This window comes from Triticum aestivum, chromosome 3D (genome assembly GCF_018294505.1).
Source record: "Triticum aestivum cultivar Chinese Spring chromosome 3D, IWGSC CS RefSeq v2.1, whole genome shotgun sequence".
Lineage (NCBI taxonomy): Eukaryota > Viridiplantae > Streptophyta > Magnoliopsida > Poales > Poaceae > Triticum > Triticum aestivum.
The window spans coordinates 72,042,623-72,055,217 of NC_057802.1; the positions used below are offsets into that span (position 1 = coordinate 72,042,623).

At 44.3% G+C, this 12,595-nt stretch overlaps 1 protein-coding gene across 3 annotated transcripts; it reads left to right on the forward strand.

The window, feature by feature from the left end:
* The first annotated feature begins 1,470 nt into the window (after positions 1 to 1,470).
* LOC123077506 (protein GIGANTEA) lies at positions 1,471 to 9,725 on the forward strand. 3 transcript variants are annotated; one of them, XM_044499788.1, is made up of 16 exons: positions 1,471 to 1,651; positions 3,490 to 3,629; positions 3,784 to 3,888; positions 3,982 to 4,059; positions 4,156 to 4,210; positions 4,300 to 4,442; positions 4,539 to 4,795; positions 5,261 to 5,319; positions 5,484 to 5,724; positions 5,795 to 5,945; positions 6,076 to 6,285; positions 6,721 to 8,214; positions 8,316 to 8,384; positions 8,535 to 8,753; positions 8,913 to 9,005; positions 9,092 to 9,725. In XM_044499788.1, exons 3-16 carry the CDS (start codon positions 3,802 to 3,804, stop codon positions 9,395 to 9,397), a joined length of 3,462 nt encoding a protein of 1,153 aa, XP_044355723.1. In that variant the 5' UTR covers positions 1,471 to 1,651; positions 3,490 to 3,629; positions 3,784 to 3,801; the 3' UTR covers positions 9,398 to 9,725. The 3 variants fall into 3 exon arrangements, with proteins under 3 accessions (XP_044355723.1, XP_044355722.1, XP_044355721.1); XM_044499786.1 differs by having other exon boundaries at positions 1,520 to 1,651; positions 3,772 to 3,888; XM_044499787.1 differs by lacking the exon at positions 3,490 to 3,629 and having other exon boundaries at positions 1,479 to 1,651; positions 3,772 to 3,888.
* Positions 9,726 to 12,595: the final 2,870 nt, after the last annotated feature.

Sequence of the window (12,595 nt, forward strand, 5' to 3'; positions counted from 1 at the left end):
GCCATCGCTCATCCCCAGCCGTCCAGCTTGCCGACCGGTGACCTCATCTGCCGGGTAAAAGCAGCGCACGCATCTCGCCGCCGCCGTCCGATGGACGCGCTCGTCGATCTGACGGACGGCGTCAAGGCGGACTAATCAGCCATCCCTTTGTGTTGTCGCGTCATTAGCGATGATTCTCGTTAGTGCTGTTCTTTTGCTGGGTAGGCCCTTCCGAAACCCTGAAATTACATGAGTTTTGTATATATATATATGCTAGTCAAATAAAAGCTGCCTAGAGCTAGTAGTGTCGTCGTATTATATTATAAAGGGGTTGTTTGGTTCTACGCCTAGGAGTGCCACATTTTGCCATACAATGTTCAAACTTGCTTATTTAAGACTAGCTTTTTAAAATGAGAGCTACAAGTTGGCAAGCCTAAAAAAAATCTTGTCATACTTTTTGAGTGTATTTCTTTTTGAGTAACTATTAGATAGCACGTGACAGAAATAACTCTATGGTAATTACACTGAATGGTGTCAAACATAGAAATGGAACAACTATCTAAGATGCTAGTCTGTTGTTAACCCGTTCCTAATTATCTTTTATGAAACAATACGTACTTCATAATATTGTACTCCCTCTACAAAACGTTGCAAGACCACATGTATCTCAGGCAATCTCTCTAATGCTAGAATTTGTGTGTGTGTGTGTGTGGGGGGGGGGGGGGGGGGGGGGGGGGGTGGGTGGGAAGAATATTTTCGTTACTCCCTAGGTTCATAAACCCATGTCTTTTTTTGACATGATCTTCTTATACATCTATCTTTTACCGAGACTCTTACATACGTCTATGATTGTACTTATACATTTACATATGTGTACATGTTAGTATATTTTCTTAAAATCATAATGTCATAAAAGAGTTTTTTCATGACAAATCTTACAAATATTTTAGCCTTACATATGTGATATTTTTGCGAAAGTGAGAGGTGAATATTTTTTTGATATTTTTAAACTATGACCACGATAAAAATTCTGGAGTACATATCTAAGAACGAATGTACTATTGCTTACGCTTGCATGCCAACGCTCAAGTTATATTACCAAAATAAGCAGAGAGGAGAAACCATTGCATGAGTCACCAAAAATCCAGGGACCATCTTGAATTTTCATCATAGTTCGAGGGTCACTATGCAAAACGCATGTGCACGCGAATATGCGATGGATGGCTGGCATGGCATGGGGGTTCATCCATGCATCCATGCCATGCGCCCCTCCCGAAAATATCAAGGCCATGTCAGCCGCGCCCCCTGGCGATCTCGCCAGCCCCCAGCCGCGCACGCGCGAATAAGTATCTCCGCGCACCCACCGGTCACCGACCTGCGGGCCCGTCGCTCCACAGCCCAGGTGTCAGTCACGCAGGGCACCTCATGGGCCCTCCACCTCTCGACCCGCGAGCGAGTGAAATAACGGAGCAAACACTACACAGACCACCGCCTACCCCTCCCATTACGGAAAAAATCTTTTTCTCGCCTCTCCTCGCCCCTCGCAGTTTTCTCTCTCCTCCTCCTCCCTGCCTTCGCCCCCGCCCCCGTCCCGCCCCGCCCGCCGCGCAATCCCGTCGCCGGCGCTGCCGATTCGCCGCCCGAGCTCCGTATTGGAGCGCTCCCGACCGAGGTAAAGCTCCTGGATCCTCCCCTGCTTCCCCGAACTCCCCCAGCGCTCCGTTTTGTTCATTTTGCGCCGTGTTTGTTCCTCTGCCGCCTTGATTTTCGCTCGCGGCTCGTGGAGCCGGTAGGTTCGCGGGTAGTCCGTGCCTGAGTGTACTCGGGCGGTGTCTCGGCGATGGTTTTGGCTCAGAAGTTTGTGGTCTGGCCTCTGGCGGCGAGGTCCAGTTGATTGTGCTGCAGTTTCTCCTCGTAATGTCGAGTAGATCAACGGGAGGTGGACGCTTGTTCCTGCGGAATTCGGGGCGATTCCGGATTTTGCGCGAGTACTACGGATTCGAGCTGGGGCTTGCTGTGTCATTTGGGCGCGTAGATTTCACAGTTTCGGATGCGGATGTAACCGCTGGAGCGGAGATAGTTGGCTGAAAATCGTTTGGGGGTGAAGATGGTTCTATGTTAGCTTATAGTTTTCCATTTGAATCCAGAGCTAAACAGAACGTCACAAGCAGAAATCTCAAAAGAAGCGGGTGCTGTGTGTCTGCAAAATTTCACTTGCTTGCTTTTGAAATAATACCTGATGCGCAGAATTAAGCTCCACTCCTTTGGGTTCCGCTGCTGTTCAACTTCCGAGGCTTACGTGTTGGAATGGATCTATATTGCATTTGTCTACTTGCTATATTCAGCGTGGATGGATCTAACCGAATTTTCTAAATTAGAAACGTGAGATGTTCGATAATAGAAAAAAACATGTTAAGGCAAGTGAACTACCAATATTGTTTTACCCAAATTTGGTTAGCAGTCATCTGACTTGCAGTTATAGCCCCTCTGATATATGTGAATTGTGTATTATTATGTTCAGATTTGTATGAACTTGTACAGTAACTATAGGCTTACAAAGTATCTCTACTATTGTTTTTTCTTTCTCCTTTTCTTCTTTCTGTTTTTTGTTTATGGGGTCCCAGTTCCGAGTTGTTTGCTTTGTTTCCGCGTTGTTCCATTTTGGTGTTACTCATCTAATACAAACCGCACACGTTTTGATCTGACGCGTGTTCGAGAAAGATGGCATATCTTCTATTTCTTTTAATGAAAATGATAATGGCTGCTCCTTTTCTAGTTGAGAATTTGATGCTTCTAGTCGTGTAAAAACACACCGATTTTACACACATGGGCTCTTTCTTAAGTCCAAAAGACAATCCTCAGCTCCGAAACAAAATCGTTCAATTTGCAACCTAAAACTACCCCCCCCCCCACACACACACCCACACTCAACCCACCCATGCCAAAAAAAAGAACATCTTTTGGAAGACGTGCCATTTACGTCCAAGGCAGCCATCTCTCGAACTCGAGGAATCATGTAGAGCAAAACTGGATCTGAAACCAATGATGAAGATGAGTAGATGACTGAGAGCCCTTGGATCCTGATCCAAGGGTCAGAGTTGGCGATTAGATATTTCTTTCCTTTGCTTCCGATTCCTCAAACCAAACACCAAACCAATGTGTTCCTATACTATCTTATTTCCCCAAGCATCTGGAATCATTCCATTCCATCCCATTCTCAAATTCCAGGATGGTTCCATTCCAGTCTACCTCATTCCTCAAACCACTAAGGGTTTTAGAGTTGAAATCCTTGTTCTGACTCTGGTAAGGGCTAGGAATGTAAACGAGACTTCTTTCTAGAAACATGTTGCCAAGGCTATGCAAAATTTGTTCCATTGGCTGGTTGGCCTCCTCTCTTTTTCCTTTGTCAAGTTTCGGCAATATTTCTTGTTTTAAAATTATTAAAATGACATCTATAATAATGTCCCTTTCCTTCTTTCGATTTTCCTTTTGCTATATTTTGCAATGCAGAGACGTTAAGCGCCTATGGTTGGAACTGGTTGATATGATATCTGGTCACATTGTGGGATGCAATCCCCCCTTAGTGGGGGGTGATTGAAGAAGTCAACAATAGGAGAACTTGCATCTTGCTGAAGTTTTCTGCTTCTGAGGCAAGTAGCTTATAAGAAGAATAGGGAATGGCATAGATGGATAAACTGACCGGTTATTTTAGCATGCTGTTGATTAAATATGCTTTTATTGCTAACTGGGGCAGTTTTTCTAATTTCTTTCTTTCTGAGTGTTCCTCTCTAGTTTCTTGAGCAGGCTCTTAAACTACCAAGTATGTCAGTGTCAAATGGGAAGTGGATTGATGGGCTCCAGTTCTCATCACTGTTCTGGCCCCCGCCACACGATGTGCAGCAGAAACAGGTACAATGCTCATAGTTTAGCTATGTTATATATGGTGTAACTTTGCGGACACCTGATGTTAATACGACGCTTCTGTTGTTTTTCTTTTTGAAGGCACAAATTTTAGCCTATGTTGAGTACTTTGGTCAGTTCACATCTGATAGCGAGCAATTCCCGGAGGATGTAGCTCAGGTACTGTATCTCTTAGCATAAATTAGTTTTGCTTCTGGTAAAATTTATATCAACTGTTAATATTTGTACCCTTCCATCTTTCTTGCTTGTGTGCAGCTAATTCAAAGTTGCTATCCATCAAAAGAAAAGCGGTTGGTAGATGAAGTATTAGGTAACATATGAACTTCTGATAGCTACACATTATTACTACAGGCATATGAAGAAATAAACTGACACTCTTGTTTTTTACATTTCGCCCAGCAACTTTTGTTCTCCATCACCCTGAGCATGGTCATGCAGTTGTACATCCAATTCTTTCACGCATCATAGATGGGACACTGAGTTATGATAGTCATGGTTCCCCATTCAATTCCTTCATCTCTTTATTTACCCAAAGTTCTGAGGTGAGGCCCTTACTTTCCTGGTTACTTTTAGTTCTCTTGCTTGATGCTGGTTGTGGTTGAAGTTCTGTCGCTCATGAAGTGTACTTTTGGCTGCAGAAAGAGTACTCAGAGCAGTGGGCCTTGGCCTGTGGAGAAATTCTTAGAGTTCTAACTCACTACAACAGGCCAATCTTTAAAGTTGCAGACTGTAACAACACCTCTGACCAGGCCACAGCAAGTTGTTCTGCCCAGGAGAAAGCTAATTACTCTCCAGGAAATGAACCTGAACGGAAGCCATTGAGGCCATTATCTCCTTGGATCACAGATATTTTGCTAACTGCACCTTTGGGCATTAGAAGCGACTATTTTAGATGGTGAGTTGACTCTAATTTCTTTTTATCTTTTTCTTATGAAACACGACTTAAGGCAATGTGACTATTAATAAGGAGCAAAATTAGCGAATGGAGAAACAGGGTAAATAGTAGAACCACGTGAGGAAAATAGTATTACTGTTACTGTTGTAAATCAACAGTTTGCTATCATACTTCAGGCCGAAAGTCAGGAGTAAGTGACCTGTAATCAAGACCAAACTGCAAGCATCTCCAATATGCTAATGGGAGTGTGTGCTAATCAACTCCAAATATGCTAATGGCAGTGTGCTAATCAACTCTAAATATGCTAATGGGAGTGTATGCTGTACATGAATAGTAAATGTCAACGCTTTTCAGCTTGTTGGAATATATTTTGTTACTGTTTTAAATCAACAGTTTGCTATCATACTTCATACACTTTGCAGTAATATTAGCTGATTACTCTTTGTTTCATTTTAAACCTATCAGGTGTGGTGGAGTTATGGGAAAATACGCAGCCGGTGGAGAATTGAAGCCTCCAACAACTGGTTAGTAACTAGATGTTTTCTTTATTCCATCGAGATTTTATGTCTTTGTTACTTCTTATTTTGATTATGCGGGTTTTCCAAGTGTGGAACACCTTTTCTTCTTGTAACAGATGCTAATTCTTGCCATAAACACAAATGATTAATTATATGTCTTTTTAATTTAGCTTACAGCCGAGGAGCTGGTAAGCACCCACAACTCATGCCATCCACCCCAAGATGGGCTGTTGCCAATGGAGCTGGAGTTATTTTAAGTGTCTGTGATGAGGAAGTAGCTCGTTATGAGACAGCAAACTTAACCGCGGCAGCTGTTCCTGCCCTTCTGCTACCTCCGCCGACAACACCCTTGGATGAGCATTTGGTGGCAGGGCTACCCCCTCTCGAACCATACGCTCGCTTGTTTCATAGGTAAGATCCTATCAATTGTCATACCAAGTCTGCTTTCCAGATTATACTAAACGTGTTACTCTCTTGTCAGATACTACGCAATTGCCACACCAAGTGCTACGCAAAGATTGCTTTTTGGTCTTCTTGAAGCACCACCGTCATGGGCTCCAGATGCACTTGATGCAGCAGTTCAGCTTGTTGAACTCCTTCGGGCAGCTGAAGATTATGCTACTGGCATGCGGGTATAACATACTGCACACTGGCTGTTGTTTCAGTGCCGTTAATCGTGATGCCTCACGATACAAATTTTCCATATCGTATGTTTTGGGTGTGCATGTTTATTAATCTTGGTAACTTTAAATTTCTGTCCAGCTTCCAAAAAATTGGTTGCATCTTCATTTCTTGCGTGCGATTGGAACTGCAATGTCTATGAGGGCTGGTATTGCTGCTGATACAGCTGCTGCGTTGCTTTTTCGCATACTATCCCAACCAACGTTGCTTTTTCCTCCACTAAGGCATGCTGAAGGAGTTGAAGTGCAACATGAACCACTGGGTGGCTATGTATCATCATACAAAAGACAGGTATGCAGTAGTTTCTGCATCTGGTTAATTTTTTATTACCTGTTTTTTCTTTAGTAAAGACTCGAAGCATAGTTAGTCTTTTCTGGGGCTTACGTATTCTAGGCTCTGTTGTTAAGTTACGTTACTGCATTAGTTGAGCTAAAACACTGCTACAGACAGATCATCCTTACAGTTAATTTCCATTCAGCATTTGATCATTTTTGCATACTTGCTCCTGTGGAATGCTTCTATCAATTCGTCAATCACTTATCTTGTGGTTTACCACGTTCTATGACTACTGTTTTAGAGATTTCACACCAAAGCTGCGCATTCAACTATCGTTTTTATTTACACCCTTCCATGTGGGAATCCATGTTTTAGTTTTCTTGGTTTTACTGATTGCTGCCTTATGTCTGCATGACTAATTTACCTGCTTGCACTTTGAACTATTCACAGCTGGAAGTTCCTGCATCTGAAACCACAATTGATGCCACTGCACAAGGCATTGCTTCCTTGCTGTGTGCTCATGGTCCTGATGTTGAGTGGAGAATATGTACCATCTGGGAAGCTGCCTATGGTTTGTTACCTCTGAATTCATCAGCAGTTGATTTACCTGAAATCGTTGTAGCTGCTCCGCTTCAGCCACCTACTTTGTCATGGAGCCTATACTTGCCACTGTTGAAAGTATTTGAGTATCTACCTCGTGGAAGTCCATCTGAAGCGTGCCTTATGAGAATATTTGTGGCAACAGTTGAAGCTATACTCAGAAGAACCTTCCCTTCGGAAGAATCATCTAAAAGACCAAGAAGTCAATCCAAGAACCTTGCTGTTGCTGAACTCCGTACAATGATACATTCACTCTTTGTTGAATCATGTGCTTCAATGAACCTTGCTTCCCGGTTGTTGTTTGTAGTATTAACTGTTTGTGTCAGTCATCAAGCTTTGCCAGGGGGCAGCAAAAGACCAACGGGTAGTGAAAACCATTCTTCTGAGGAGGCCACTGAGGACCCAAGATTAACCAATGGAAGAAATAGGGTCAAGAAGAAACAAGGGCCTGTTGGTACATTTGATTCGTATGTGCTGGCCGCTGTTTGTGCTTTATCTTGTGAGCTTCAGCTGTTCCCTATCCTTTGCAAGAGCGCAACAAACTCAAACGTAAAAGACTCTACAAAGATCCTGAAGCCTGGAAAAAACAATGGGATCAGTAATGAGCTACAGAACAGCATTAGCTCAGCAATTCTCCATACTCGTAGAATTCTTGGCATCCTGGAAGCTCTTTTCTCCTTGAAGCCATCATCAGTTGGTACCTCCTGGAACTATAGTTCAAATGAGATAGTTGCAGCGGCTATGGTTGCCGCTCATGTTTCTGAGTTATTTCGCCGGTCGAGGCCATGCCTAAATGCACTATCTTCACTGAAGCGATGTAAGTGGGATGCTGAGATTTCTACCAGGGCATCATCCCTTTACCATTTGATCGACTTGCATGGTAAAACTGTGTCCTCCATCGTGAACAAAGCTGAGCCTCTAGAAGCTCACCTGACTTTTACATCAGTAAAGAGAGATGATCAACAACACATTGAGGAAAACAGCACCAGCTCATCGGGTAGTGGCAACTTGGAAAAGAAGAATGCTTCAGCCTCACACATGAAAAATGGTTTTTCAAGATCACTCTTGAAATGCTCAGAAGAGGCTAGGCGAAATGGTAACGTTGCAAGTACATCCGGGAAAGTTCCTGCAACTTTACAGGCTGAAGCATCTGATTTGGCGAACTTCCTTACCATGGATAGGAATGGGGGTTATCGAGGCTCTCAGACTCTCCTACGATCTGTTATCTCAGAAAAACAGGAACTATGCTTCTCTGTTGTCTCGTTGCTCTGGCATAAGCTTATTGCATCTCCCGAAACGCAGATGTCTGCAGAAAGTACATCAGCTCATCAAGGTTGGAGAAAGGTATGATTCGTGTGGCCATTGGCATAACACAACAATGCTTCAGTGACATTCTAATTTTGTTATCTTATTAACTGTACATCTGACATTTTTTTTACGTATAGGTTGTAGATGCACTTTGTGATGTTGTTTCAGCCTCACCAGCCAAGGCTTCAACTGCTATTGTTCTGCAGGTAAAGATTTATTCAGACTTTTGGTCGCAATGAAATTTGGTTCAGATTTTGGCTTCTTCTCCCTTGTTCATTTCTCACGTGGGAACATACATTGTCTTCATGACATATACATACGCATTTCCTGTCATATTTATGGACTCTTGTATGCAGGCTGAGAAGGACCTACAGCCCTGGATTGCTCGAGATGATGAGGAAGGTCAGAAGATGTGGAGAGTCAACCAGCGAATAGTTAAACTGATAGCTGAGCTTATGAGGAACCATGATAGCCCAGAAGCATTGATAATTCTTGCTAGTGCTTCAGACCTTCTGCTTCGTGCTACAGATGGGATGCTTGTTGATGGTGAAGCTTGTACCTTGCCTCAGTTAGAGGTAAGATACATATACAAACTTTCTTCACAGAATAGCACAAACATATCATCTGTCGTACTTTGTTGTCGTTAAAGTATCATCGACTCATTTTCTTGCTTTGGAAGTTGCATGTCACCGATTCTTTCTGACAACATTGTTCCTGTGATTGAATATGCACAGCTCCTGGAAGTAACTGCTAGAGCTATTCATCTCATCGTTGAATGGGGAGACCCAGGTGTAGCAGTTGCTGATGGCCTCTCAAATCTGTTAAAGGTATGTCATCTGCTCAGATCTCACCCCTATTCTGTTCATCAGAAACACACCGACGTTTAGAATGCTAACACTCATGTGGTTTGCAGTGCCGTCTATCGCCTACCATCCGCTGCCTCTCCCACGCTAGCGCACACGTACGTGCGCTCAGCATGTCCGTCCTCCGTGACATCTTGAACAGTGGACCACTAGGTTCCACTAAGATCATTCAAGGCGAGCAACGGAATGGCATCCAAAGCCCGACCTACCAATGCGCGGCAGCAAACACGGTGAACTGGCAAGCGGATGTCGAGAGATGTATAGACTGGGAAGCCCGCAGCCGCCGCGCCACCGGGATGACCCTCGCCTTCCTCACCGCTGCGGCTAACGAGCTCGGCTGCCCCCTTCCTTGCTGACAAGGCCATATTTGGAGCTGACAATCAGCGACACTTGACAGTTGGCGCGAGCAGTTGCTGCATGGTCAGCGAGCAGGATGGCTAATTAATCCCTTGCTCAAGGATGGCTTCCCAGTCTGCCCTGCCCCCATGATGTGATTCAAAACTGATGTATATTAGCTGATGTTCCCAATCATACGGAGCTTTTGCTCCCCCGGTGTGATTTTAACTTGCAATCTGACGTTAGATGTTCAAGCATATTGAACTGCTTGTGCTGTAACTTGTATTCATGATGTAACCGAAAGATGTCCGCTATGGTAAATGAAGACATGTCATTTTTCGTTCTCCACACACATGCCTATCTGCGGAGCTTCCCCACCGAGCCTGCACGTTTGCGTTACATAGCATGTGCGCAATGGTACCCATTGGTTGCTTTACCTGATTCTCCATCTACAAATGCTGGGGTCAATCACTTTTGTCGTACGATTCTATCAACATAGAATGATCTTTTTACATCAAACAGCGAAGCGAGCTCCCTGGTTCGTTGCTTAGATCGAAACCAGGGTCGCAATGAAGTCAGTATATACAACCTTCAAAGGCTGCAAAATTCAAAGAGATACGATAGCGAAAACACAGAGCTAGGGCAGCCGGACACAGTTCTGGCCTGCAAAACAGGAAACTCATGCAGGCGTCATAACAACCAAAACCTTTCTTTCGGTAGCGTAGGCGTAGTCTGTGTGATCCGTCTATCTTAGGATCGGCACTGTATGAGGACTACCTCACCATCTTATATTATTCGGTCGTGTACAGGGGCGAAGCTAGAAGAAAAGTTCAATGGGGTCATGTCTATGACAGTGGGGTCATCTTCTATTAATGAATAGTGATTAGTACTTAGTTTCTGAAGGATTTGCTGATTCCATTGGGGTCAATTGACCCCAATCCTTACAAGGCAGCTCCGTCCCTGGTCGTGTACTTGGTTCGGTGATTGCTTTATATATAAAACGAGACGAAAGCCTGTTTCAAGAAAAAGATAACATCCAAAACCTACGCAATCATCCAGCTCCAGGAATCAGCAAGGAGTCATTATCGGTGACTGCATTAGCACGCCTGATTCCAGCGGCGAGGCCGGACTATAGAAGTTCTTCTTGCCACAGGTGATGGCTCCACGATCGGGTGAGCCAAACAGGTGCACCTGCTGTCAGAAAATAAGGGTTTAGCCCTATCCTCTATGCCTTTGCCTTATCGGTGGTGCCATTTACAATGCAATTTAAGACTAGAGGGCGAGGCCTACTTATCTATATCTATGCCTTTGCCTTTTGGGCGCTGCTACGCGTCCGCCGGCCAATGATTCTAAAATATCTGCCGCATCAATGGCTGTTGGATCCCCGCGCAGTTAGCTATCCGATGTAATGCCCGCGGCCCGCATGCCTCCTCATTATTTCCCGCAACAAGCGCGCTGTTGCAGAAACAAACAACCTTGCCCCCGACCCCGACCGAGCTGCGCCCAGCGCGGCGCCACCCCCAACCCGCCCATGTTCCTGCAACAAGACCCATGTTGCAAAACCTGCATTGCAAGATAACCTTTGTTGCAATACCATCTCCGACCTCTTCTCTGTATTCCTGCAACAAGACTCTTGTTGCAAAAATTTCAACAACATCTCCGGCCTCTTCTCTGCATTCCTGCAACAAGACCCTTGTTGCAAAAAAAAAATTGCAACCAAAGTGATGTTGTGGTAGAAGTTATGTGTCAGCATATCGAGCCGAAAAGCTTCAACACGGTTTGGCCTTGGACGAGCAGTCCAGTATGCTCTCAAACATCTTGGCGACGACCTCGGCGAGCTCGCCGCCGGCTAGCTGGATCGCCAGAAGCAAGACAACGAGCAGCTGCGTCACCAGGGACTGCTCCTTGGCCATCTTCCTCAACGCCGCCGCCGAACAGTCGTCGTCGCAGACAAGCCTGGATGAGCTGTTGCTTTTCTTGATGTGCTCCTCTAGCGGCAACGGCGACGCAGGGGTTAGCCGGATGCGGAGGGACGACGAGCAGCGCCAAGGGGTGCGGCTCGCCGGCGAAGCGTGCGCGGGCCTACGGCGCTGGCCAAGCTGTTAACTCACAGTGAGTTTTAGCTACGGACGAGAAAACTATGGAGGTGTTTCGCTCGTGATAAGGATATCGGTGGAGTGGGGGCCCACGTGACGCGTGTCAATCGCTGAAGGAGGCGGACGCGGCATGGTTATCAGCCTACTGTTACCCAGTTACAGGGATGGCTGTCCTGAAACAACCGATGAGTTGCAGGAAAATGGACGCGGCTTTGGCGGACGCGGGGACGCTGTTGACCGTCTAATCAACACACGATCGAACGGCCACGAAGCCGGCGGACGGGCGAGCGCGACCGGCGGGTAGAAGGTAAGCTTTTTCCTTTTTTTAAATGGATGGAAAAAGCTTACCTACTACCGGCCGATCGCGTTTCTCTGAATTTTTCATTTGTTCACCGTCGAAATTTATTTTTCTATCTACTAATTTTTTGTGCGTCCGTCTGTTTTTTTATTTTAGCAATCCAGATTTTCATACTTGGGACACGTTGTGGCCCAGCCAAGCCAGCCCACTTATTTGCCTGCTCATGAAGCTGCAAAAAGTGTATTTGTCCCCCAGTGCGGCAGATAGTAAGAGCTTGGCACAGGGCGCCCAAAACTGCGCCGGCCCGTTTCGTTTTTCCTTGCAAATTTATTTTTATTTTCCCCTTATTTCGTAATTAAAACATTCAAAAAATTCAGAATTTGATTTTATTTTTGTCAAATTTTAGAATTTTTTTCAGAATTACAATTTTGTGTTCCCCTTTTTAAAAAATGTTTGGAAAAATATTTTTTCTCTTTCCGTTCTTTTTCAAAATTCAGGACATATTCATTTTTTTTTTCAAAAAATGTTTGGGATTTTCAAAGAAATGCATTTTGAAAAATATTCCAAATTCAAAAAATATTATTGTTTTAGTAAAATGTTCACAAATTCAAAATAATGTCCACGTTTGAAAACACATTTTATAAAATTGTTCTGAATGTTCAAAACATGTTCCATTTTCAAATGTCGGTCACAACTTCAAAAAATGTTTGTATTTTCATAAAAGGTTCATGTCTTAAGAAAATGATGCCGTTTCAATTTTTTTCATGTTTTTTTAAATGGATGGAATAATAAAAACATTGCTCGCAATTTCAAAAAATGTTCAC

Excerpts from the sequence above, each read along its gene's own strand:
- LOC123077506 (XM_044499788.1), top strand. The coding sequence starts at position 3,802 with ATGTCAGTGTCAAATGGGAAGTGGATTGATGGGCTCCAGTTCTCATCA. Across the intron at positions 4,796-5,260 it reads AGAAGCGACTATTTTAGATG|GTGTGGTGGAGTTATGGGAA; the intron begins GTGAGTTGACTC and ends TAAACCTATCAG. Across the intron at positions 8,215-8,315 it reads CTCATCAAGGTTGGAGAAAG|GTTGTAGATGCACTTTGTGA; the intron begins GTATGATTCGTG and ends TTTTACGTATAG.